We start from the raw sequence: 25,692 nt of genomic DNA on the forward strand, positions 1-25,692 counted from the left end.
TCTGTAGAAAAACTTGCTGCAAAGTTTCCCCCTGCTGCTCCCCCCCTCCCCCAGTTCATTACTTCCCTTTTAATCTTAGCTTTACTGGATTTTTTTGCACAAAAATTTTTTAACTTAATTTGAAAAATGTTTCTGGGGGGCATTCTGAAGAGCTTCTGTGCATGCGATAGGCCAAGTCACAAAGGCCTCTGTTTAACATATTGGACGTTTGCCCAGAGCTGTTCTCTGGGGCTCACATATAGGGTCCTGGAGCTTCTTAGTCTCCCCCAAGTCCTGAGCAAGGTGAGTCAGGTTTCTTCCAGAAGCTCTCGGACTGACCAGCAGAGTCCCCTGCAGGAAGAGTTAGCTATTTGGCCACAAGAGTGATGAGCCCAGCAGGACAGGAGACCTCATTTTGGTGATGGTGCCTCTGTTATTAGAAACCACTGCTGCAAACACTTGTACGAGCACAGCAGCGCTTCAGAACAGGACTTGCTCTGGGTCACAGTGAATGGCCCTTTGAGGGTGGTTTTGCCAACATGCTTTTTCTTTTTGTTTTGTTTTTGTTTTGTTTTAAATTTTCATTGTACCTTTTTAAAAATTTTATTTTTAGTTTTCAACATTCACATTTATAAGATTTTTGAGCTCCAAATTCTCCCTCTCCCCAAGACAGCAAGCAATCTGATATAGGCCATGCATGTACAATCATTAGACATATTTCCACATTAGTCATGTAGTGAAAGAAGGCTCAGAACAAAGAGGAAAAACCACGAGAAAGCAAAAACAGCAAAAAAAGAGCAAATTGTCTGCTTCAATCTGCTTTCAGACTCCCTAGTTCTTCCTCTGGATGTGGATAGCATTTTCCATCCTGAGTCTTTTGGAGTTGTCTTAGATCCTTGCATTGCTGAGAAGAGCCAAGTCTATCAAAGTTGACAAGATGTTTTTTCTGAGGTTGCTTCCATCTATCCCAGAATCTCAGTCTGGGAAGGACCCTCCTGGCCTTCTGGCTACCCCGCTGCTCCTTCTTGCCAACAGAGTCCCCGTTCTGATTGGGAGCCCGTGGGTACATGACGGGAGCTGTCCTGCCCCTAGCCCCTTCACACCTTCTCTCTTCTAGCCACCTGCCTGTGTCTGGTGGCCTGAGGTGCATTGTCCTCTGCCACTCTGGAACGTCTCCTGCATAAAGTCCCACCTTCGGTCCCTCAGGCAGGACCGTGGCCCCTCCCAGGGTGGTGTGAGTGAGGCAGGCTTCAGTGAGTGCTGCTGTGGGCTCATTGATCCTGGCCTCTCCGGGTGTAGGGAGGCCTTCTGGGCTGCCATCACACAGTGGGGCCTCAGACGGAGCCCAGGACCTCCACCTTCTCCATCTTGTACTCGTGGATCCAAGGAGAAGACTCACATTTATTCCTGTTCCAACTCTCATCCGTTAAGGCAGAAGGCAGTATGGTATCAACTACTAGGCTAAGGTTAAGGAATAAGTTCCTGGGTTCAAATCTTGGCTCTGCTCCTTAGTAGCTGTGTGACCTTGCCAAATCACTTGACCCCTCTGACCTTCTTTCCTTACCGGTACCAAGGGGAGGGAAGATGTTGGACAGGTGGCCTTTGAGGTTCCTCCAGACCTGAGGCTCTTTGGGGACCCACCAGCTTAGCTGTTACTCCCAGCTTCGGGGCCTCTACTGTGATGCCATCATCACACACCTGGAATTGCTCTGCAGACTTCCCACTGACCTCTTAATGAGCAGATCTGATGAGCTCTTCTTAGCTGCTGCTCCTGACCCTCCCCCTCCTGCTTTTTCTACCTTCACCTCTTTGTTGGCATCAGGATCTATGTTGTGGGGGCTTCCCCAGGGTCTGTCCTCAACCCTCTTTGCTCTGCACTCTCATGGTGACCCTGTTGTCTCTGCCGGTGACTCCCGTGTCTGCATCTCCGGTAAGCATTTAGGGTTAAGGTCCAGCGGCACCGACGGCCTGCTGGAGGGCCCCAGATAGCCCTGCCTCAGTGTGTCTAGATCTACCCCTCTGCCCGAGCTCTCTGCTGTTCCTTTAGTTCATTGTTTCCCTGGCTGCAAGGAGGCTAGCGGTCTGGCACGCTCTCCCCCCGCTGGCCCTTGTCTCTGCTTGAGGCTGTGCCCTTCCTTTGCGCCTTCTCAGCTTTCCCTTGGGTTATTGCCATGGCCTCTTCCTGGGCTCCTTAACCTCAAGACTCTTTGCACCTCACTCTGTCCTACACAGCATTGCCCAAGGGGTTTTCCTTTAGTTGTCCATCTGACGTGGCCACTGCCCTGCTCTATCAGCTCCCAGGGCTCCCCGTTGCCTCTAGGATAAGATGTAAACTTGTCAGTGTAGCTTTTTAGCTTTTCGCAGCGACATGCTTTTCACTGTGATTCCAGTCTCTGTGACCTTGCTGGCCCTGGACATCTGCCATGCCGGAAATGTGTCCCTCTCCTGTGCCTGCACCTTGGCAGACCCGGCTCACCCACCACCTTTTATACAAAGGCAATGCCTCCCCCACAGTCTGTCATGCACTGATTCTCCAGAGATGTGCAGATTGTCCCAAAAGGCTCTGTGCAGATTTAAGCTTTGATAAGTTAAAACTTCACGAAGATGGTTTTGGGACAACCCTGTATTTGGAGTGGGTGTGTATATCGTCGTGCGTGTTTGTGGTATGGGGGGTGTGTGTGTGTGAGAGAGAGAGAGAGAAAGATGTGTGTGTGTGGGTGTGTGTGTGAGAAAGATGTGTGTGTGTGGGGGGGTGTATGTGTGTGTGAGAGAGAGATGTGCATGTGGTATGTGTGTGTGTATGAGGTATGCCTGACTCGCCATCTTTGTTACCCCAGTCAGAAAAGGAACAACAGATATTGGAGTCACCTGTCCTTGGTGGAAGCAGGCATATGCTGGCTTGCAGTGATGGGTTTGCATATTCTAAATGTTCATTAGCCATCCCTTCAATAATATGTTCCAGGAGTTTGCCAGGAAGTGAAGGCAAACTCATTGGTCTAGAGTTGAAAGACTCGGCCGCCTCCCTTTAAAAAAGGTAGATGATGTGCATTCCGCAGAGCTGTGACCTGTGCTGGCATTTCAGTCTTCCCAGCATATGGTTCACCTGGGCCTGGTGACTTGGTCTCGTCATGGAGTAATAAGCTATGTTCTTATTATCCCCTTACTGACTTGGCCATTTTGTTCCATTCTTTCTAGGCCAAAGCCAAATCCTCTGCTTTTTTTGGTCTTTTGTCGAGTAGAATTGCTCCGTCCACCCCTAGTTCTCTCCCACTATCCCTATGGATAGCCTCCCCTTTCCTTTTCTGCCTTAGCTCATACTGGACTTCAGTGTCTCTCCCTGTCTTCCCACAGGACTCTGCCATACTTTGGCATGCGGCCTTTCTATCTCCCCCTTTCTTGCAGCCGTCTTTTTATTATTAGTAGTATTATTATTTTAGACTTAAATACTAAAACTTAAATACACGATAAGAAAAGAAAAAGAAACATGTCATGTGCGTAGCAGAACATAAGAGAGGATTCAGAATATATAAATTTCCATTTCAAGAAAGAAAGCCTGTATCATAAATACCGTACGTTGTGTTCAGAGCTGTCCATCTTTTCTTCACTTCCTTCTAAGTTTTCTTTTGTTCTCTGTTGTGCACTTTTGACTTTGTTCTTTTTTTTCCCTTCCTCTCCCCCTTTCTTCCCCCACCCCAAGAAGGCTATAATTAAGTGTGGATATAATCATATATGAATATAGATATATACATATATACACATATATACATACATATGTAAACATGTACTTTTCCTAACAAATTCTACTCCTGATCTTTGTTTTTATGTGTGTGCATACCTCTTATTTCCTATCCCTCCTTGCTCCTCTGATTACTTCTACCTGCTCCTTTGCCTTCCTATTACTTAACCTCGGTGCCTCCCCACCCCCCAAGGATCTCTCCCTTATCGTCCCATTTCCATAAATCTAAACACCCTTCTATACCCCCCCATAACCTATTCCCTCCCCCTCCCGTCTAGAGATCCCTCCCTTATCCTCTCCCCCTCATCCCCTTAGCGGCATATTTCTTTCCAAATTTAGGAGACTTTTAAACTCTTCTAGATATATATGTATTATTCCCTCTTGAACTCATTCCTGATGAAAGCAGCTTTCTAGAACTACTAGCCCTCTCCCCCCATCTAATTCCTTTATGTTGGTTCTTCCTGTTGCATCTCATTCGTATAAAATAATTACTCTTTTTTGCTGTTTCTAAACCATTTTACTTTTTCAAGTCATATCATACGCAGGCCTACCCCAGTGTTTCTTGTGAACCACCTAATTACTAATAACAATCTCAGACATCTGTTTTCCTTTTTACATACATAAAAGGGAAGCAGTCTGTCCTGATGGAGTCCCTTGTAGTTAAGTCTTTGGTATGTACCTTATATTTCTCTTGGCCTTTGTATGTCAAATCTTCCATTAAGTTCAGGTGTTTTGTTTGTTTTTTTAAACAAAGTCCTGAAAATCAGACAATTCGTTAAATACCCATTTTTTTCCCTTCTAGACTATGCTTGGCTTTGTTGGGTATGGTATTTTTGGCGGGAGCCCTAGTTCTTTTGCTCTTCGATATGTGGTGTTCCGAGACACGTGTTCTTTCAGTGTCGCCACTGCTAGGTCTTGTGTGATGCTAACTGTGGCGCCGCTGTCTTTAAACTGTTTTTTCTTGTTGCTTGTGATGTTTTATCCTAGAGCTTGGGGTTTCAGAATTTGACTATGATATCCCTGTGGGTTTTCCTCATGGGATCCCTTTCAGGTGGTGATGGGTGGATTTTTTTTTCTATTTCTACTTTCCCCTCTTGTTCTAATGCTTTAGGACAATTTTCTTTAATAATTATTTATTGTATTGTTGTATCAAGATTTTTTTTTTGATCATAGCTTTCATGTAGTCCAATTATTCGTTTAATTTTCTCTTCTTGATCTGTTCTCCACGTCAGTTGTTTTTCTTATGAGATGTTTCATATATTCTTTTATTTTTTCATTCTTTATATTTTGTTTTATTATTTCTTGGTCTTTTATGACTTTGCTGGCTTCCCCTTGCCCAATTCTGATTTTCAAGGAGTCATTTTCTTACTTAAGATTCTGGATCTTCTTTTCTAATTGGTTGACTTTCTTTTCATAATCTCCTAGTTTTTCTTGGTTTGGTTTTTTTGTTTGTTTTTTAGTTTTTTCTCAATCTCATTTGATTTTTAAAGGCTTTTTAAAGTTCTTCTATACATTCTTTTTCAGCAGGTGACCATTTGACATTACTCTTTGGGGTAGAAGAGTGTATCTTTGCTTCAGTATCCTCCTCTGAAGACAAACCCCAGTCTTCTCATTCCTATAGCAAATAACCCTCTATGGCTGGATTCTTTCTCCTTTGCCTGCTCATTTTTTTTTTCATTTGTAGCAGCTTATTTTTTATAATCACTTCTAGCCCTGGGTTATGGGGGATGGTGCCTCTGGCCTCAGTTCTCCCCTCTGGCCTGAACCGAAACCAAGACCTCCAGCCTCCCGTAGATGCCCCCAACCAGCGGCATCGCAGCCCTGCTGCTTCTGCACTCACTGCACATGTGCTGGTTCATTCTCCCACAGCTAGGTCTGGCATTCCTTGTTAGCAGAGGTTCCCTTGATCTTCCTGGCCCAGACGCCCACCTCCCTTCACTGTCCCAGGGGTGATGGGGCTGAGGCAGCCTCCCAGCCCTGGGGTTTCCTGGGACCAAACCTGATCCTGGGGTTTTTCTTCAGATCTTCTCTGATTGTCCCACAAGGAGCCCTGTTCTGCCCCTACTTTAATTTATTTTTATTGCTCAATATACACCTTGAGGCACTATTTCATCTCTTTCGTGGGGAAAATCTTAAGAGCTTTGAATTTTTCAGTATCATCATCTTCCCGGAATCCTCTCTGACCATCTTTTTAAAAACCATATTGGTTGAGGAATCTTAGCTTCATCTAGCTCTGCCTCTTCTAATTGTTGAAGAAGATGGTATCAGAACTTCATCCTTAAGGATTTTCCATTCGTTCTGCTCGGATGCCCCCTATAGACTTTTAGACCGTACGGTGAGATATTCTATCTCACTTTGCTTTGAATCTTTAGAAACCTGCCCTCCTTTATCACGCCCTGCCTGGCCTTCCTCTCCTTTAACACAAACTCGTGGTGTTTGTGGTCCTTCCTCACAATGTCTCCCATTGTTTCCATCCCATCAACAAGTTCCTTCCTGTTGAAGAGAATCAAGTTCAGACAGACTTTTTCCTGTTGCTTCTTGCACTTTGTAAAGAATGGAATTGTCATCATTATGAAGTAAGCCAAGGCATTTTAAAATTTTTAATATTTTATTTTTTCTCAATTACATGTGAAAACAATTTTTAACATTCATTTTCTAATACTTTGAGTTCCAAATTCTCTTCCTCCCTCCTTCCCTGGCCCCCTCATTGAGAAGGGAAGCAGTTTAACTTAGAATAAACACGTGCAAATCATATTTTCAAATTAGTCTGTTGTGAAAGAAAACACAGACCCCCTCTGCCCAAAAAGAAAAATAAAGTTTAAAAAAGTATGCTTTGCTCTGCATTCAGGTAGCATCAGTTTATTGTATCGCTGAGCATAGCAAAGTCTTCACCATTGATCATCATGCAGTATTGCTGTTACTGTGTACAAAGTACTCCTGTGTTTTGCTCATTTCACTTTGTATCAGTTCAGGTAAGCCTTCCCAAGTTTTTCTGAAAGCATCCTGCTCACCATTTTTTATAGCACAGCAGTATTCCATTACAATCATATACCAAAATGTTTAGCCATTTACCAATTGATGGGCATCCCTTCAATTTCCAATACTTTGCCACCACAAAAAGAGCTGCCGTCAATATTTTTGTCCATATAGGTCCTTTTCCTTTTTGTTTTTTATTTCTTTGGGATACAGACCTAGGAGTGGTATTGCTGGATCAGGGGATATACTGGTTTTATATGAAAGCTCTTTGGACATAGTTCTAAATTGCTCTCCAAAATGGTTGAATCAGTTCACAACTCCACCAAGAGTGCATTAGTGTCTCAGTTTTCCTACATCCCCTCCAACATTGCCCATTTTCCTTTTCTTTCATATTAGCCAATCTAATAGGTATGGTGTGGCAATTCAAAGTTGTTTTAGTTTGCATTTCTCTAATCAGTAGTGATTTAGAGCACTTTTTCATATGATTATAGATAGCTTTGATTACTTGGTCTGAGAACTGTGTTTGACCATTTATCAGTTGGGGAATGACTTATATTCTTATAAATTTGACTCAGTTCTTTATGTATTTGAGAAATAAAGCCTTTATCAGAGAAATTTGCTGTAAACTTTTTTCAGTTATGATTACTAACTATATTTTCCTCTATCCTGATTTTCCCATTTATCCTACTTTTTCTCCTTTCATACTGTCCATCCTCAAAAGTGTTTTGCTTCTGACTTCTGCCTCCCCTAAGTCCCTTTCCCTTCTATCAGTGCTGCACACCCCTCCCTCTCCCCTGCCCTCCCCTTCTTCTATCTTCTTCCCCTCCTACTTACTTGTAGGATAAAGATAGATTTCTCTACCCACCTGAGTGTGTGTGTTATTCCCTCTTTGAGCCAATTCTGATGAGAATAGAATAAGGTTCATATCCTTCCCCCCCCAACCATGTCCTCCAACTTCTCTACTATAAAAGCTCTTTCATGCCTCTTTTATGTAAAATAATTTACCCCATTCTGTTTTCCCCCTTTTCCCTTCTTCAAGTGCATTCCTCTTTCTCACCCCTTAATTTAATTTTTTTAGATATCATCTCATCATATTCAGCTCATATCCTTGCCTGCCCTCTGTCTATGTATATGCCGTCAAACTGCCTTAAAAATGATAAAGTTCTTAGGAGTTACAAGTATCACTGTCCCATGTAGAAATGTAAACAATTTAACTTTAATGATTCCCTTATGATTTCACTTTCCTGTTTACCTTTTTATGCTTTTCTTTAGTCTTGTATTTGAAAGTCAGATTTTCTATTCAGCAGGTCTTTTCATCAGGGATGCTTAAAAGTCCTATATTTCATTAAATATCCATTTTTTCCCCCTTAAAGATCATGCTCAGTTTGCTGGGTAGGTGATTCTTGGTTGTAATCCTAACCCTTTTGCCTTCTGGAATATCATATTCCAAGCCCTCTGATTCTTTAATGTAGAAACTGCTAAATCTTGTGTTATCCTGACTGGCTGCACCATATTTGAATCGTTTCTTTCTGGCAGCTTATAATAGTTTTTTTCCATGACCTGGGAACTCTGAAATTTGTTTATAATATTCCTGGAAGTTTTCATTTTGGGATCTCTTTCAGAAGGTGATCACTGGATCCTTTCAATTTTTATTTTACCCTCTGGTTCTAGAATATCAGGGAAGTTTTCTTTAATAATTTCTTGAAAGATGATGTCTAGGTTCTTTTTTTGATCATGGCTTTCAGTAATTCTTAAATTCTCTCTCCTGGATCTATTTTCCAGGTCATTTGTTTTTCCAATAAGATAGTTTACGTTTTCTTCTTTCTTTTTTTTTAAATTATTCTTTTGACTTTCTTTTATTGCTTCTTGATTTCTCATCAAGTCATTAGCTTCCACTTGCCCAATTCTAATTTTTAAAGAATTATTTTCTTCAGTGAGCTTTTGGACCTCCTTTTCCATTTGCCCAATTCTGCTTTTTAAGGCATTCTCTTAAGCAGATTGTTGTACCTCTGTTACCATTTGGCCTATTCTGTTTTTTAAGGTGTTATTTTCTTCAATATTTTTTTGTGTCTCCTTTACCAAGCTGTCAACTCTTTTTTTTGTGATTTTCTTGTATCACTCTCATTTCTTTTCCCAATTTTTCATCTAATTCTCTGATTTTTAAAAATCCTTTTTGAGGTCTTCCAGGAATTCTTTTGGGGCCTGGACCAATTCACATTTATCTTTGAGGCTTTCAATGTAATAATTTCCAGCACGGCGTTCCCTTTTCCTCCCACCTTCCTCTCCTGGAAGGGGGTAAGTGCTCAGGGTTCTTCTTCCCTTCCTTCCGCGTGTGGCATGTGGCAAACTTGACCAGCTTGCAAGCCCCGAGCCTGGGGAAGATTGTCTGTTTCCTTCTTGGTTTTGTCCCAGAGCCTTTTGCCCTAGTTTTGGGACTGTTGCATTGCCCATGACTCACAGAGAGTAGAGAGGTGCTCCTCGGCCTCTTTACCTTCCCTTCTCTTGTAGGAGGAAGACGTGGCTGCCGTGGGACCACCGCCGGTAGTCACGTGGTTGGGGCAGAAACACAAAACCGGCACCCTTAATGTAGGTCCCTGCGCCCCTCTCTCTCCTCAGCGGGAGCTTCCGTCTTGGGGCAGGTGGTGGGAGGCGGTTCAGTTCGGGGAGCGGTGGGCAAAGACTGGGAGGGCACACGTTTGAATTCCTGTCCTCTTCTGCCCAAGCACAGCCCCCAGAGCTAGCCCAGGAGGCTGAAAACGTGCTCCTGCTAGTGAGCTGTGGTCTGCCCATTGCTCGCTGTGGAGGCTGCCCCCCATCAGCCCCAGGAGCAGCCTTGCTGGCTCTCAGGAGCTCTAGAACTAGGGGAAAGGGAATTCTACGCCGTGGGAGGGAAGGCCAGTCACCAAATTGGACACCTTGCACTATTCTCTTGCCTCTTACAAACGTGGGCTTTTCTCCCAGCCTAGACTTAAGAGAAATTCATGAGTGTCCATGACAGTGAGTGAGAAAAAACCTGATACTTTGTATTTTTAACAAATACATCTTATCAATGTAATTTTTCATTTTTACTATCTTTTCTGGAAGAAAACACCTGCCACCCCACCCCTAGTCCTGCCTTCCAGGCCAAGCCTGATGCCTTCCCTTTTGGCAGAGAATAACAAGCAGGAATACCCACTTGAGTGACCGTGACCAGTGCGTTTGTCAGTGTGGCCAGGTTTTGTCTTCAGCCGTCTCTCCCTTCCCCCACCCTTCGCCACCGGGAGAGGAAGGGGAGGAAAGAAGTCAGAGGTCAGAAGTCCCTTCTGCAGCACCATTCCTGGTGTCTCACCGTGGCATCCCAAGCCCCCAGTGCTGGGGCTGGAAGGGACTTGAGAGGCCATGGAAGCTAAAGTCTTCTTTGAAAGAAGAGTAAAGGTGGAGAGAAAAGCCCCTAGGATGGGCAGTGTGAATTGTGCCAAGTCCCCCAGGGCTCGGAGGCGGGAGTGGGAGCCGTGGCCTCGGTTCATTTGCTCGGTCGTCATCACACTGGCTGTGCCCCAGCTCCCACCCGCCTTTACCCTCCTATTCTTGGCATCCCTCCCATCATCTGGCTGTTACTGCCCCGGGAGGTCCCCTGGGGAGGAGGACTTGGCCTTGCTGCGTCATTCTCAACCACAAATAGTCATTCTCGTTCCCTGGTCTTTCCCAGAAAAAAAATGCCCAGGCCCAGATCAGTCTCATTGACGTGTTGCTGAAGGAAAACGGCTCCCTCACCAAAGCCCTGAGCACCATGACCCAGGAGAAGGTGGAGTTGTGCAAAACTGTCTCCAAGCTGGAGAAGACGCTCAAGCACCATCTGCAGAAGGGCTGCGGGCACATCGTACGTCTGGCTCCTGCTTCACTTGTGTTCCCCTGGGTGGGGCCGGGGGGGCAAGTGGCAAGTGGAGGTGCCTCGGCTACAATTCCCAGCCGTGGGCCTTGGGCGGGTGGAGGGGATGGCCATCGGCTGGTCTAGCAGGCGGCTTTCATCACGGGAGAGCCACTGCCATTAGCCACAGGAGATCTGCAGAGAAAGATCATTGCTGGGCAGTGCATAAAGTGAGGAAGCAGGAAGAGAACCTAGGCAGGGCCAAAGTTCTTCACCCTGTTCCTGCTACCCAGTGAGGCACCCCGCTTTGGCACCTGTGGAGAAGCAAAGCCAGGTCCAGGGTGGCTGCAGAAATAGAGGAGGGCCTTGCAGTCCCCTACTGGGAGAGAAGAGGGCCTGCCCGTGGTGGGCCGGGCACCCTGTGCCTGCCCCCACTGATTTCATTTGCAAGGAATGTCCGACCAGAGGCAGCTCAGACATCCTCAGGCCTCAGGGACCTGGCCAGCCTGCTCTGTGCCCCCGCAGCCAAGGTTGCTGCTGTGCTCTTTGGGGACTGGTCCTAGCTCATTCCTGGTTTTGTTGGGTCTGGGTGGCAAAGTGGCCCTAGCTGCTTTTCACAGCAAATTCCCCAGGCAGCCTCTGCACAACAGTGGGGTAGGTCAGGTCACTTTTCTCTGCTTTGGCCACACATGTAATTTAGCAGCTGACCAGTTGAAAAGGAGCTCCAGAGAGAGAGTAGGGGCCTGTTTGAGAGGAGACCCCAGAGCCACCTTTGTAGCAGGTGTTGTTTTATAGACGTTTGGTGTTTGTTCTTTACCCACTGATGCCCTGGGTTGTGACCCTCTTGGCTTCCTGGGAAGTAGGATTCACCCAGGGTCACTTAGGACCAGTACAGGGAGTCACAAATTGGGCTTTCTTTCTTTTCTTTTCTTTTTTTTTTTTTGTTTGTTTTTGTTTTGAGGCAGTGGGGTTAAGTGACTTGCCCAGGGTCACACAGCTAGTAAGCATTATGTGTCTGAGGCCAGATTTGAACTCAGGTCCTCCTGAATCCAGGGCTGGTGTTTTATCCACTGCGCCACCTAGCTGCCCCCTGGGCTTCTTTCTAAAAGACTTGGTGGGACCCACACCTCCATCAGAGGCAGCAGCTTTATCCCTCGGGGTGGGTCCTCAGCCTTCGGGCCTGTCATCCAGGAGGGTCCTCTCCCTGATGTGGCTCTTGTGTCCCCAGTGGCCAAGAACAGGCCACCTTAACTTTTGTCATTTGTTTGAAGTACAAATACGTGGATCGCATTGGCACATTCCAGAAAGCTGACAAAGCTGCCTGGAAACAACAGAAAATGGCTTTACAAGGCACGAGGCACAGCGAATCAGGGATGGTGAAAGCGGCTTTCAAGAGCGAAACCAACCATGGAGGGAACACGTGTCGCATCAGGGTAAGGCAGGACAGAGCAGCCACGTGGGAGGAAGACCTCGCGCATTGTCAGGGCCTGCAGAGCTGTCTCCTGCCCTAGGGCTTGGGGTGTGGAAAGATGAGCTGGGCAGTCATTGCCACAACTTCTCCGGAGACATGGCGTGGGGGCATCCGGAATATGCCATCGGGGCTGCCAGTTACCTTGGGGACCCGGGACCCAGGCCCCAGGGGGATGGGGCAGAATACTGGCTGACATCCTGCATGGCAGCAGAATGGTGGGCTAGAAGATCATTAGCCTGAACAAAGTGCCAGTGACTTCATCTCATCTTCATCTTCTTTTTCTTTTAAGATGGAAAAGTTATACCTGCATTTCCTACGAGCAGAGAGCTTCCGCAAGGCCCTGATTTATCAAAAGAGGTATCTCCTGCTGCTGATCGGGGGATTTCAGGATTCTGAGCAAGAAACCCTCTCCATGATTGCACATTTGGGAGTGTTTCCCTCCAAGGTGGACAAGCGGGCTTTTTCGTCTCGCCCCTTTACCAAATTCAGGACGGCGGTCAGGGTGGTCATTGCCATTTTAAGGTAAATGCCAGTGACTCAGGGTCGTGCCTAGCCTCACACAGCCTTCTTTATATCGCCTCAAACCAGTTCTGTCCTCAGTGGGATACAGGCTCCATGTTAGTTCTGGGCTGGGGGTGTGTGTGGTGTGTGTGTGTGTGTGTGTGTGTGTGTATACACGCACGCGCACGCATGTGGTATCTCCATGTCTGAGTCTTTAGAGAAAATGGATCCGGAGATCCCTTCTTTTGAAGGCTTGTTTAGGGAAAATCCAGACTTCAAACAGATGGTGGGCAGGTGGACCAATGTGAAAGCTTAGATGTCCTCCAGAAATGCTGTTTTCTATAAAGGGCTTCTTGTGGCCTTTCCTTTAAATCTCAAGCTCTCCAGTTCATTTTTTTTTAAAGGCAATTGGGGTTAAGTGACATGCCCAGGGTTATGTGTCTGAGGCTGGATTTGAACTCAGGTCCTCCTGACTCCAGGGCCAGTGATCTGTCTGCTGTGCCATCTAGCTGCCCCTTCTCTAGTTCATTTAATCTGAGATTCAGGGTTTTTGAGTTAGATTAACAAATCATAGTCCCGAGATTGAGGGTTGGAAGCGTCCTTTGAAAGTAGCCTAGTCCAGCCTCTCATTTTATTATTGAGGAAACTGAGGCCCAGAGTTCTGTTTATGAAGCCTGCTCTTCTCAGAGCTCCTGGAAGAACGAGGCAGAGCTGGTTCTTCTGTCTATTATTGAAGCACATTTCAAAGAGCCACCATGGTGGGCCTTGGCTAGAGTGGCTGATTGAGAAATTGGCAATCCGGGGGGAGCCCATAGCTTGCATCTCATCTTAGCCTCATAGGTGAGGAAGGCGTGAAGGCCTGATCTCTGGGCATCCTGTTTGCTTCTTTTGTTTTTCTTCTTTTCTGGCTTTCCAACTGGCTTTTCCCTGTCTCCCCATAGGCTACGCTTCTTGGTGAGAAAGTGGCAGGAGCTGGATCGAAGAGGGACGTTTGCCCAGAGCAGCGAGCTCGACTCAGGTGGGTGAGGGCGTGTTCTGTTCTCTTGGGAAGTTTGCTTCTTTTTAGTGATTTATCAGCATTTGCACCCAAACGACTCTAGCTCCTGCTGGGGACCAGATAGTTATGGTGTCGAGGCTCAGTGGCAGGACCTTCATAGCCCCGACCTCCCCTCTTGAGTGTTCTGGGCCGCTTGGAGGCAGAGGATGACATCCGCCCCAGCCCTTGGAAGGACATTCTCAAGGGGTGGCAGAGCAGCTGGCCCAGCATTTAAGTCAGTGTGGGTCCTACCACATCCCCTCTCCTTGGCCCCAGTGTGCCAAGGGTGCGTTAAGGCAGGCTGGCATCCTTGACTTAGGGCCAGGCTGAACGGGTATTAAGGAAGCACTTTACAATCTCTACAAGCACTGAAACACCACCCTGGTCTCCAGCAGATTCAGAACAGAGTTCTCAGGCTGCCCCACCCAGAGCTGGTCCTAGGGGCGGCTGGCCACATTCCCCAGTGATTGGGGGGCAGCATGAGGGGGGTCTGGGCGTATTCCTTCTTCAAGTTTACCAGTGACTTAACATATATAGGGAGTGTCTGCCACCATCCGTCCGCAGCCCCCAGGCTGCTCTCCTCACATCCCACAATCTGCAGGTGAAGTGTGTGCAAGAATGGATCCTCCAATATGTGTCCTCCTTCCTCCAGAACCCCTAGAGTCCCCTGAGGGCAGTGCCTATGACCTTTGACACCTCTCCCAGCGCATGGGTGGGGCGCCACATCACCAGCTTGGATAGAGGGCTTGGCCTTAGAATACCTCATTTGATCCTTCTCACAACAACCCAGTTTACAGATGAGGAAACTGAGAGGGGAAGTGACCTGCCCAGAGTCACACAGCTAGGAGGTTTCCAAGGGAGTATTTGAACTCTGTGTCCAGCACCCCATCCGTTGCCTGGCTTTCATCGTCTGGTTTCCCAAAGTCTATTCTCCCCAATGCTGGCACCATCTGGGGGGCGAGGAGAGCCTTGGGACAGTCCAGAGAAGGCTGGGTCAGTGGGTCACTGCTTTGCAGAACCTCCTCAGGAACTGTCGTAGTGGGTGCAGATGACACCTTTGAATGTTTGCCGCATGGCCCCTGTCCCCTCCGATCCCGAGCACAGCCCCTCGTTGGGGGGTGGGGGGGGGTCGTCCCTTTGAGCTGCCTGGTTCCAATCAGAGCAGATCCTGTAGGAGCCATGGAGCCAGCCCTGAGGAGAAAGCCAAGAGGTGTGGGGACCATGTCCTAGCCTTTCCACATTGTTGATTCTTGGCATCCTTGTCTCCTAGTGCCCGAGGAAGCGGTGGAGGTTTCGAGGCAGCCACCGCCGCCGCTGTCATGTTCACCATCGCTCCCTGAAACCACCAGCTCCCCTCCCACACAAGATCTCTCCTCAAGCTCTCTGAAACCGAGATGTTCGCCGTCCCCCACCTACCGCCTGTGGGACAGGTGAGCCCCGGGGACACATGGGGTCTGACCCGTGGGAGCACCATCGCCCATTCTGCTCTGAAGGAAGGTGGGGCGTCTGGAGATGGAGGAGGGGAGCTGCCACCTCGTGGTGAGGGGCCAGGTCGGGGGTGTGGAGGAGGCCTTTAACTTCGACGTTCCAAGATGGCGTCCATCCTGGCAGTAACCGCAGGCGTCTTCACGTGGCACTCTTATAGGACAGAACTTGACCCATGTGATGTGGCCCTTCATGAGGGTGTGGCAGGCTGTTGAGCTCTGCACATGCACACATATGTGTGTGAGGTGTGGCTCCTCCATGGGATATAGAAAATAAGGCCTTTGTCTGTGGTCTTAGTGAGCCCAAAGCAGGCCTGGCCCCTCAGAGGGCCGTGTTCATGGTCTGCCTGATCCGGAAAGTCCAGTGGGACCATTGAGGCACGTGGCTCCTAAGAACATGAACTCTCCCCCAAGTTACTGAAGCCGCAATCCCCGAATCACACTCTCCCCTTGCTGGCAGGCCCCTCGCCCCACTCTTCTGCACTCTGGCAGACTGTTTGCACCCTCTTTGGCCAAGTTTGGTGTGGCTCATCACTGTTACTAGGAAATGCTGTTGGTAGACAAAGGGTCCCCAAAATCAGGCAGAGTTTCCTGCCAAGGGCTTGTGAATAGAGACATGGAGCTCTGACAAACAGAGCCTCTGAATGAATAGCTCAGCCGTGGAGGGGCGAAGGGAGCCCCCTGCTCAGGCATTTGTGCTTCCAGCCAGGGGGTTCCCTTCATCTGGCTCAGAACCTCTTGAAGGGGGACTTGGCAGGGGAAGCACCACCTTCAGTTGTGGTTCTGGCCGGGCACAAGGATGCAAGGGAGGCAGCAAGGGACCCTGGTACTGGCTGGGGATGGGTCTTTGCATCTGACCATCGAGGCTTAGATGGCTTCTGGACCCTAAGGACCTGAGGGTTGCCTTGGAAGTCCGTGACGTGAGAGAGAGAATCAGTGGCCTGCGATCTAGGTTTGGAGAATCAGGTGATATTGCGCCAGGAGTACCTTCCCTGGAGAGAGGGAAAACTCAGCTCTGTCTTGTCTTTGTAGAGCCCTCACATCCCCGGGTTCAAGTGCCGACGTTTATGACAGCTCTCAAGACCCGGAGCACTCATTAACAGAGTATATTCACCACTTGGAGGTCATCCAGCAGAGGCTAGGGGGCGTCCAGCCAGGTAAGGCCCACTACCTGCTGCTTCTTAAGTGTTTGCAAAATGTGAGCCCGGGCCTTGAGGTGCGGTTTGTGGGAGAAAAGAGTCAGAGGCCAATCCAGGTGCTTTTGGTTCACATGATAAAAGTCTAGTGCAGTGGCTCGCAGAAGGATGGAAATGTTGTGTCAGTCATACTGAGATGAGGTTGCAGGTTGACAGTGTTAGGCACAGGCAGAGGGTGTTGCAGGAAGGCTGGTAACCACCACGTCCACCAGGCCTGTGGGCAGGCCCTTTCTTCTCTGCCTTCTCACTTAGAATCGCCAGACAAGAGTGGCCCCCCCCGCTGCGAGTGTCTCTGGAAAGGGTTAAACGTGGGCCTCAGAACTCTTGGGTTGGGGAGTCTTCTGGCCGTGAGACAAGGGAAACGCAGACAGACACTACCTAATATTAGCAGGCCCAACCTCCTAGTTGTGTGACTGTGAGCAGGTCACTTCCCCTCTCAGTTTCCTCATCTGTAATTGATTGATGGAGGGGATGCTCCAGGGAAATGCTGTGGCCCGACCCTGTGCATCAGATGGCAGTTTCTGAGGATGAAAGTCTGGTTCGCCCCAAAATTTATTTTAGGGTCGTCGTTGGGGGCTGCACAATCAAGTTAAAACAATAAGCCGGGCTGGGGGTCCGGCAGTTGCTGTGGGACCTGGGCAGGCCACGGAGCCGGGGCTGTGTCTGGGAGGGGGCAGCGGCACACACAGTTGTAGGGTTTTTCCCAAGACAGTTGAGGGATTCTTTGCTGACCAGTTGCTAATATGACATTATTTTATTTCTGTGTAGAGCTGAGTTCAAAAAAACCTGGCCATCAGAAGACCAAAAAGATGAGCCCCTGAGTGCAGTTTGTTCCCAGAGGTAGCAGAAGCTGGGATTTCTCAGGTTTCCTCTTTCCTTCTGTGCCCCTTGTCCCCTCCTCCTCCTCCTCTTTTTTTTTTTTAAGAAAGCATCTTGGTGCTGCAGCACAGGATTGTGGGAAGACCCTGTTCACATGTCTTTATCTGCTCTCACAACATCAGCTAATTAAAAGTGTTCTAGTCCTTATGAGTGTCTTTACACCTTGTATTGTTGTGTGAGCCTGGAGAGCTCAGACCTCCTCGCCCAGCCCATGTTCCTGCCTGCACCAATAAAATGTAAACTAGGATGTGTCCTCCTGGTGTGGATTTTTCTAAAGTGTATAGCTGGACACCTTGTAAAAAGTCATTAAAAGCAAAGCGCTGTTTTACACAGGTGTCTTCTTTCTCTCGGGTGCGCCAGTGGGCCTGTGATGTCGCTGCTTTGAGGGTTAGTGCCAGGCTGCAGCCCATCTGTCGCTGACTGTCCTGGCTGGATGATGCTCACCCAGAGTGAACCCTTGCCCTTGCCTTGTGGCCAGCCTGCCTCCTTCCTCCTCGGTGGCTGGCTGGCTGGCTGGCTGTTACTGTGCGCCCGCCACGGGATAGGAACATTTGTATTTCTGGTCAGCCCCTGGGCCGCATTGTGCTGGTGAAACACTGGCCTCCAGACCAGGCGCCTCTGCTGTCCTAGGATGCTCGGGCTCAGTAAAGGGACTTGCCTTCCTCCCCCGTCTGCCTGAGCGTCCTTCCCCTGGGTCCATCTTCCTCTGTGGATGGTTGAGCCTTGCAAGCTCCTTTGGGCCAATTAGCATTTATTAAGCACCTAGAAAAGCTGGGGGCTCAAAGAAAAATGTCTGTCTGTGCGCCCGCCACGGGATAGGAACACACAAGGGGCCCCCATTCTAATGCTCAAGACACCATGCAAATACCTGTGTCTGTACAAGTGATATAGAGATCAAAGCTGTGGTCATCTCAAGGGAAAGGGGCTTCATGGGGACCAGAAGAGGCCGCCTGAGGACGGTGGGCTTTAGCCAAGTCTTGAAGGAAGCCAGGGAGTCTGGGAGGTAGATGTGAGGAGAGAGACTTCTGGGCAGGGGGACGGAGTCAGGAGATGCCGTCCTTCCTCTGCAAGGTGGGCAGGCACTCCTGCTGTGCAGAGGATTTCATCACTGGCCCTGGGGCCAGCTCCTCTCTCCTTCTGGGCTCAGTGGGATGGCTTCTTCCCCTGCACCTTTGGCCTGGCTGTAATGAACTTTGGGTCTGGTCTGAGGCCTGAGCAGGAATGAAGGTTCATTCAGTGAGCTCTGTGCAGAAGGCAGGGAAGAGTCGGCCCGATTCTGCCTTTCCAGTGGTGGGTTTTGGTTCATGTGTGGCCGGTGTCCTCTATGGTGCCAGCCCAGGCTAAGGGGGCAGGAGGGGCATTGGGAGATTGACCCTGTCCTAATCCCTAACCGACACGGCTCCGGCTGAGCTTGTGTCGTCGGCAGGAAATACGTGAGGGGGACGCAGTTTTAGATTTGCTAGAAGGAAGTCAGAACAACAGGACTTGATGTGGGAGACACAAGATTGTAGCACTGGCAGAGGGCTGACCGTGGACGTCTCTGTTTCTGCATCTGACAGATGATCACAGGCTGGGTCCATTGCTTGTGGCAGAAGTCCTGAGCTCCCCAAATGGTGGCATCAGGCCCTTCTCTGAGGCCTGGTGATCTCTAGGGGAGTCAGCCCGTCACGCCGAGAGCATTGGGGGACTCTCCTTCCATGGAGCTCTCTCCCACTACCCTTTGGGGCCCCACTCCTCACCAGCCCTGGAGAAGACCCGTCCGAAGGACCCTCCTTCATGGCTGCAGATCTGACTTCTCTACCCTGAAGCAGCTCCTTTTTATGGGTGTGTCCATGAGGGCAGGGACTGTGTAAACACTTCATAAATGCTGGTGGCGGACTCACAAGCAAAGCATCCCCCTCCCTTCAAGTTTCTTTAGGACCGCTAGCTAACGGACACAGTGGTTTACAGTGCTGGACTTGAAGACCCAAGTTCAAATTGTGACTCAGACACAAGCTGTGTCATCTGCCTTAGTTTCTTCATCTGTTAAATGGTTTCCCAGGGTTCCTCTGAGTCTGTGTGACAGCATTTGCAAAGCATTTTGCCAACCTGATGAAGCGATTAAATGCTAACTATCAGTATCATTCTCCGCATGTGGCATGCCCTCGGGATCCTTGGACAACCACCCTGCTTGCCTTCTTCTGGCTGCTCCCCAGACCATGGTGATGATGGAGAGCTAAAATTTATATGCGGCTTCTCCTATGTGATCTCATTTTATCCCCTCACGTTAACTTGGCAAGGTGGGGACTATGGTTATTCCCATTTGACAGTTGAAGAAATTGAGGCAGACAGGTGAAGTGACTTGCCCAGGGTCACATAGCTAGTGAGTGTCGAAGCTGGATTGGAACTCGGGTCTCCATGACTCCAAGTCCCATACTCTACCTATGGTTCCATCCTGCTGCTTCCAGTAGACTCATGATTAGTATGTGGGCCACTCGCTAATGAAGTTTGGCTAGAGGAACTCATGAAACAAAAATAAGAAAAGTCCTCAGGCTGTCGTCTGTGGGAACCATGGCAGACCAGCAGAAAAGGGGGGGGGGGCTTATCAGAAGGCCAACAAGTGGGCACGTGTGGTCCTGGAGGAGCTGCCCTCTAGTGATTGATGTTCTTGGTCAAGTTGGAGCAGGATGGTGGCCTAGCCCGATTCCTTTTTGGAGAGGCAAAGGAAGGGCTGGCCTGGCTGGGTCCAGAAGCCAGGGGGAGAGACAGCCTCCCCGTGCCCCTCCAGGTCCTTCTCTTTGGATTTTCATCTGAAATGGACTTGATTACGATGTAACGGGAAAAGGCTGGGAGTGAGTAAGAAGCAGGATTCACCCCTAAACCAAGGTGAGCCCGCAGCTCTCTCCTATTTGACATTCCAGGAGTTGCAGCCCCAAGAACTGGCTGTGGAGGGAGGCCCCGATAGGATTCCATCTTCTACCAGCTCGTTCATCTCCTTCGTGTCCCAAAGAGAATGAATCTAATGGGAATAGTCACGTGAAATGGCTGGCCCTAGACTGCCGGTGCCGCAGGACCAGGATGGCCTGTGGTGCTGCAGCCCAGGGCCCCCTGCATGTCCCCGCCTTCTCCATGAAGCTTCTCGAGGGCTGCACACTCAGCTTCTGTCCCACTCCATCCTCTTCCTTTTCCTCCTTTCTCCAGGCCCCACTGCCCCTCAACCTTCCCCTTCAGAGCGCTGGTGGACCAGCATCCCCTCTGCTGGTTTCCGTCGGCTCCTTCACCTCCCTTCAGGGTCTCCTCGTGCTGGAAAGAAACACCAGGGAAAGGGCTGCTGCTTTTTGCCTTCCCCCTGCCCCGAGGGACCCGAATCTGGCCTCGGTCCCACAGCCAGGCTTCTGTCCATTTTCAAGGAAGGACACTGCGCTGGTGAGGGAACATCTAAAAGTGGGCCTTGTGGAAAAAGGCCCCGCCCCCAGCTCCCAGAGTACACCTGCACATGCTTGTACATGCTTACACATGTACGTGTGCACACACTCCCCCAGTGTACATGCTTACACCTGTGCATTTACACACTCCCCCAGTACTCTCTTACTCATGCTTGCACATGCACACACCTACCTATTGCAATGCACAACACACACTGCATGCTTACACAAATATACAATACCCCTAAACCCATATGCAGGCACATGCACGTAGTTCTCACAAGCAACAGTTCAGTCATGCGTGTTCCTGCACGTGTACTCAGACATGTGTAGAGACTTCACATGCATATACACATAAACACATCAGTACGTACACAATGCACTTTCACAGGAATACCCTCAAATGCCCACAGTTCACTCACACGTGCACACGCACGTTCACTCACAAGTTGCACATGCGTACATGTTTTACAATGCATCGACACACACACAGGCCCGTACTCACCCACTTACACATGCATATACATGTAGCACACATGAATACACACACGTACTCTCACATGCACATTCACAATGCATAGCTTTTCCTGTGTGAACATGTGCATACACATATGCACTCCGGCACATGTACACACAACTGCAGCAAACCAGTACACACACATTCACCCAGGCACGTTCTCATTCCCACAGAATCACACATGCGTACATACTTCACACACATATATGCACACACGAGCTCACCACCCACTTTCACATGCATACCCATGAATATGATGCACATACACGTGCGCACACATTCACTCACACATGATGAATGCACATGTGGGTATGCACATGTATGACTGAACACACACTCACATGGACTCACACACGCACCACACATTTACACGTGTGTAAGCATGAGAATACACACAGACCCTCAAAGGTGGGCATCTATTTGGGGTGTGAAGTTTGCCCAGCTGGTCTTCTTGGCAGTCAGGCTCTGGGCTAGGGCAAAGGAGGGCCCAGACCGGGCCCTGGCTGCAGGGAGAGAGCAGAGTATGAGTGATGACGAGGTGCCGTGGGAGGAAGGGTAGCAGCCTTCTGTCCCCAGCCAGGCTGGCTCTCCAGCCCCCCCACCCCCCAAGCCCCTTGCTCTACTCATCCCCATTTTCAGCTTCATTCTGTGTCCTGTCATCCCTCATCAGAATGTGTGCTTTTTGAGGGCAGGGACTTAACTCAGTGCCTGGAGCCTAATAAACTCTTCCCAAAGGCTTGTGAGCCGACGGTGCATCCACCATGACTGTCTGTACCATTTCTGACTGCTGATGGCCCTGTTTGTGTGGGGTTGTTGTGCTGCTGATTTGGGGGTCCAGTTGTAACTGTAATTGCTCACAATTTCAAATATTTCCCCCAATATTTTTTACCTGTTTCATGGGTTGCTGTGGCCCAAAAACCTATCATCCCAGAGGTGAACTTTGTGGAGGAAATGCAGGACGTGGAACGGAGGTCAGAGTCATGACAGATAGCAGATGGACCACAGGTCAGTGCAGGGGTGGGAGGGATAGCCCCTGGCGGATCAGGCCAGGGGCCTTTTGGCTTCTTTCTTTGTATGCCAGGCACACAGCAGGCACTTAATGCATGTTTAATGATTGCTTGGGTAGATTCTCAGTGGAGGACTTGGGAAGAGACATGGCTCACACAGCACAGGGCACACATCAGGTCCTTAATAAATGCTCGTTCTAGGACTGACTGGCAAGGAAAGGGGAGGAGGAGGAGGAGGTGGCATCTGTTCCCAGCAATATTTTTCTGAGCACAGAGGATGTGTGCAGACAGAATGGAAGCCATCTTACATGTGACGTGTTGGGGGTGAGCTGCTGGCCAAGGCACTGACCCGCAGCCCACAGCCAGGAAGCTGCGATGCAAGGTCTCCGTTAGTGGCCCACTGCTTCTGCTAAAAGCATAACCAAAAACTCAACACGGTGAAAAGGGAGAGTAAAGATTGTTTTGCTCTTTGGATAATTCAGAAAACCAAGGTCACGGGCCATGAGACACGGGACATTTTAGATGACGCTGGGAGCAGCCCTTTCGTTTCCTTATCCTGTAAGTAAGGTACCAGCTGTGCCCTCAGAGGGCCCGCAGCCTCCGCAGGGGTAAAAGCAAGTCTATTTACAAACACAGGACTCTAGGCAAAGTCCTTAACTGGCCTCTCTGGGGCTGTTTCCTCCTTGAGAAAACCAGGAGCAGCCCTTGTGGGGAAGGGGCCTCCTTCCCTGGCACCAGCACCAACCACCTGCTCCTGAGGGTCCTAGGAATAGCTGCATCCCCGGACCACAGGTCCTGCTTCATAGACCAGGAAAGCATCCCCTAGGGAGGTTCACCCCAGCAGCTGACCTTGCCTCCTCACCTCACAGCAAAAGGAAGTTCTCACTGATGCTCAGGCCCTTGGCCCAATGTCAAAAATGGAGATGGCCTTCAAGAGGAAGCCTGGCCATCCGCTTGGATCCTGCACCCCAGGACTGGGCTTGAGTTGGGGGCTTTCCTGCTGCCCTGCAGCTGAAACCTCCTCTGGGGGGGGGACTTTGCCATGTTTGACCTAACAAGCAGGTTGGGGGATTGAGAGAGCTCCGGCATTGATCAACTGATGAGGCCGAGAGAAGCCCCTGGCGCCCAGGGCTGCCTTGTCTGCATGGTTTTCTTCCTGAAGTAAAGACCCAAGCAGTGTCCTCAAGATGGACGTGTCCCAGCTGGCGTTCTTGTGGGAGGTCTGTAGAGCCTGGGTCCCTTGGTTGGAACTGACTGGTAGGTAGCCTGGGGACCAGCAACACAAGGAAGAGTCCAAGTCCTGGCCAGGTGAGCCAGAAGACATGGAGGAGGCCATGCAGAGCTGAGGCAGAAGGATAACGATGCCTCTTCAGCAGTCTTGCAAACTGCTTTATTTTCTGATGAGGTTTAGTTCTGCCCCTCCCTGGAGAACACAACTGGAGTTTTAAATTAAGTTACTCAGTCCTGTTTTAAGTCACTGAGTGCTCATGAATGATTTGTAGTAAGCATTTCTTCTGTGTGTAGGCAAGCAATAAATAGCAGTCCCATGCCTGATTCACATTGCCCCTCAGGTACCTTTCTGGGTCAGAATTTCTCACTGTCAGCCTCTATCGATTTGGGCTTCCTTTGCTCATAGCTTCTCAGGGACACTCCAGGACTCTGGGAATATTTTCCTATTGCTACTCTCTCTCCCAGTGCTTCTTCCATCCCCTTTACCTTCTAGAGGCTTCTACGTAGCATTGTGTATAAATTGCTGGATTTGGGGACAGGAAGACCCTAGGTTCAAGTCCTGTCTCAGACTCTTAGTAGCTGTGTGACTCTGGGCAAATCACCTCACCTATCTCAGCCTCCCTCCATCTCCTCCTCTGAAACGTAGGGATAATAAAATCTTCACAGGGGCAGTGTGAGGATCAAGTGGAACCTTCAAATGCCACATAAATGAAAATGATTCTGATTTTCTTCATCCTTTTCAGTGTTCACACTGCCAAAGTCTCTCATTCAGGTGCCAAGCACCTCACAAGCCTGGTAGCCTGGAGCTTCCTCCAACCCATGGACTACCCACCCTGCTCCTTCCTCCCCCAGGGCACTGTCCTAGTGCCCACCAAAAGCCAGGAACAAGACTGGAGTACGGGCTCCTGGTCACCATGCACCTTACGATTATGATGACATCCCACTATTGGCACAAAGTGCATTACATAATGACTCCTAACAGCCCTGGGAAGGAGGCAGTACAAATATGATCTCCATTTTAGTAAGCAGCAAACTGAGGCCCACTCCAAGCTGGACAGCTGGCCCAGGGGCAGTTAGGCTTTTAACCCGGAGCTTCTGGCTCTAGGTCTAGTCTCATAGTTCAACAAGGTCCTGAAAAAGCTTGGAGCTTGAGCCTGAGCCTAGCCCGGGGTTTACTCCACTAAGAAGAGGAACCAATGTCTGAGACACCTTGGGTCTTCTCTCATGTGGCCTAGGCCTCCTGGGGGGTCAGAAAGCCCAGGAATCGTGGGGTTGGCAAGGACTCCGGGCAGTGGGGAGATGTGGACTGACCCCCATCATCCTGGGGGGCAGGGAAGAGGGTCACCAGGCTCTGGAGGCAGCTGGCCTGGGAGAGACAGAGAGAGGGGAGCCCGGAGCAGCTGGTGGGTGCCCAGCTAGCACTTGAGCTCAAGGACAGCGACCTTGGACACCGGTTGGGACTCTCTGTCTATCCCAGGGGGTGTGGGAAGCTAGAGCTCCGCGAGGTGGTGCCTTCCTTCCTTCCTCCGCCTGCCTCCCCTCCCTTTCTCCGCTGTCCCTCCCTCCCTGCACCTTCAGTGAGGGGCAGGACTCCTGAAACAAGGAGGGGCGCCCAGGAGGCTATGGCTTACTCAAGCCCATGGAATGGGGGGGTACTTGCCCGCCTCACCCCCCATTTCCTCCTCTGCTCTGGGTTTGCAGGGGCCATCCAAGCTGGGCAGAGACCCCCACCCACGGGAATGGGGGCATGAACCAGGGGGCTCTGAGCGCAGGCATGGAGCCATCCCATGGCACCCCAGTAGTCAGAGGCGATGCTGGCTGGGATTCTGATTTGTTAGAGGCCGAACGGAAGGTAGAGCACCATTATACAGATGAAGAAACGGAGGCACCGAGTGGGGGAATGAATGCCAGCCCAGTGCTGAGGTCACAGTGGCCTTGGGTGGGGCTCAGAAGGGCTCTGGCGCCCTGACTTCCTGCAGCTTATGTTGGGGTGCAGTTCCCCGTTCCCCACTGGGTGTGCTCCCTGACTCCGCACCAGGGCTGGCCGTGCCCCCCGCCTGGAGGGCCGTCTTCCTATCAACACGGGGGCAGGTCTTTTTCTGCAACGGCCCCCTCCCGTGGGCACGGTCTGCTGAGAATGGCAGCTGGAACACAGGAGGCGCTCAACCTGTGCACGGGCCCCACAAAGAAGGGGGGGGCCGGGCCTCAGTTTCCCCAACTATCTAATGGCAAGCGAGGCTCCTGCCTCTGGCCCTTGGACCCGTGTCCAGTCCCTCTGCCTGCTCGGGCCTCAGTTTCCCCGTCCGTAGCCTGGGCACCCTGAGGGGGCGTGGCTCACTACGGGCCGGGCACACGTGGGGCATCCTCGGGTTCAGGGCGCGCGTGGCGGGGCCGACCTGAGGGCGGGCCCGCGGAGAGGCCAGCCAGGG

General features: G+C 50.0%; 1 protein-coding gene across 1 annotated transcript in view; it reads left to right on the forward strand.

The window, feature by feature from the left end:
* The window catches only part of PCNT (pericentrin), a 114,383-nt gene extending 96,950 nt beyond the window's left edge, over positions 1–17,433 (forward strand). Inside the window, 8 exon segments of the mRNA XM_078154594.1 lie at positions 9,200–9,277; positions 10,380–10,550; positions 11,810–11,971; positions 12,299–12,531; positions 13,452–13,528; positions 14,817–14,976; positions 16,063–16,187; positions 16,995–17,433. Of these exon segments, the coding sequence (XP_078010720.1) occupies positions 9,200–9,277; positions 10,380–10,550; positions 11,810–11,971; positions 12,299–12,531; positions 13,452–13,528; positions 14,817–14,976; positions 16,063–16,187; positions 16,995–17,047 (1,059 nt within the window). The 3' untranslated portion in view covers positions 17,048–17,433.
* The last annotated feature ends 8,259 nt before the right edge of the window (positions 17,434–25,692 follow it).

This window comes from Phascolarctos cinereus, unplaced genomic scaffold (assembly GCF_003287225.1).
Source record: "Phascolarctos cinereus isolate Bilbo 61053 unplaced genomic scaffold, phaCin_HiC Scaffold_5;HRSCAF=322, whole genome shotgun sequence".
NCBI classification, from domain to species: domain Eukaryota; kingdom Metazoa; phylum Chordata; class Mammalia; order Diprotodontia; family Phascolarctidae; genus Phascolarctos; species Phascolarctos cinereus.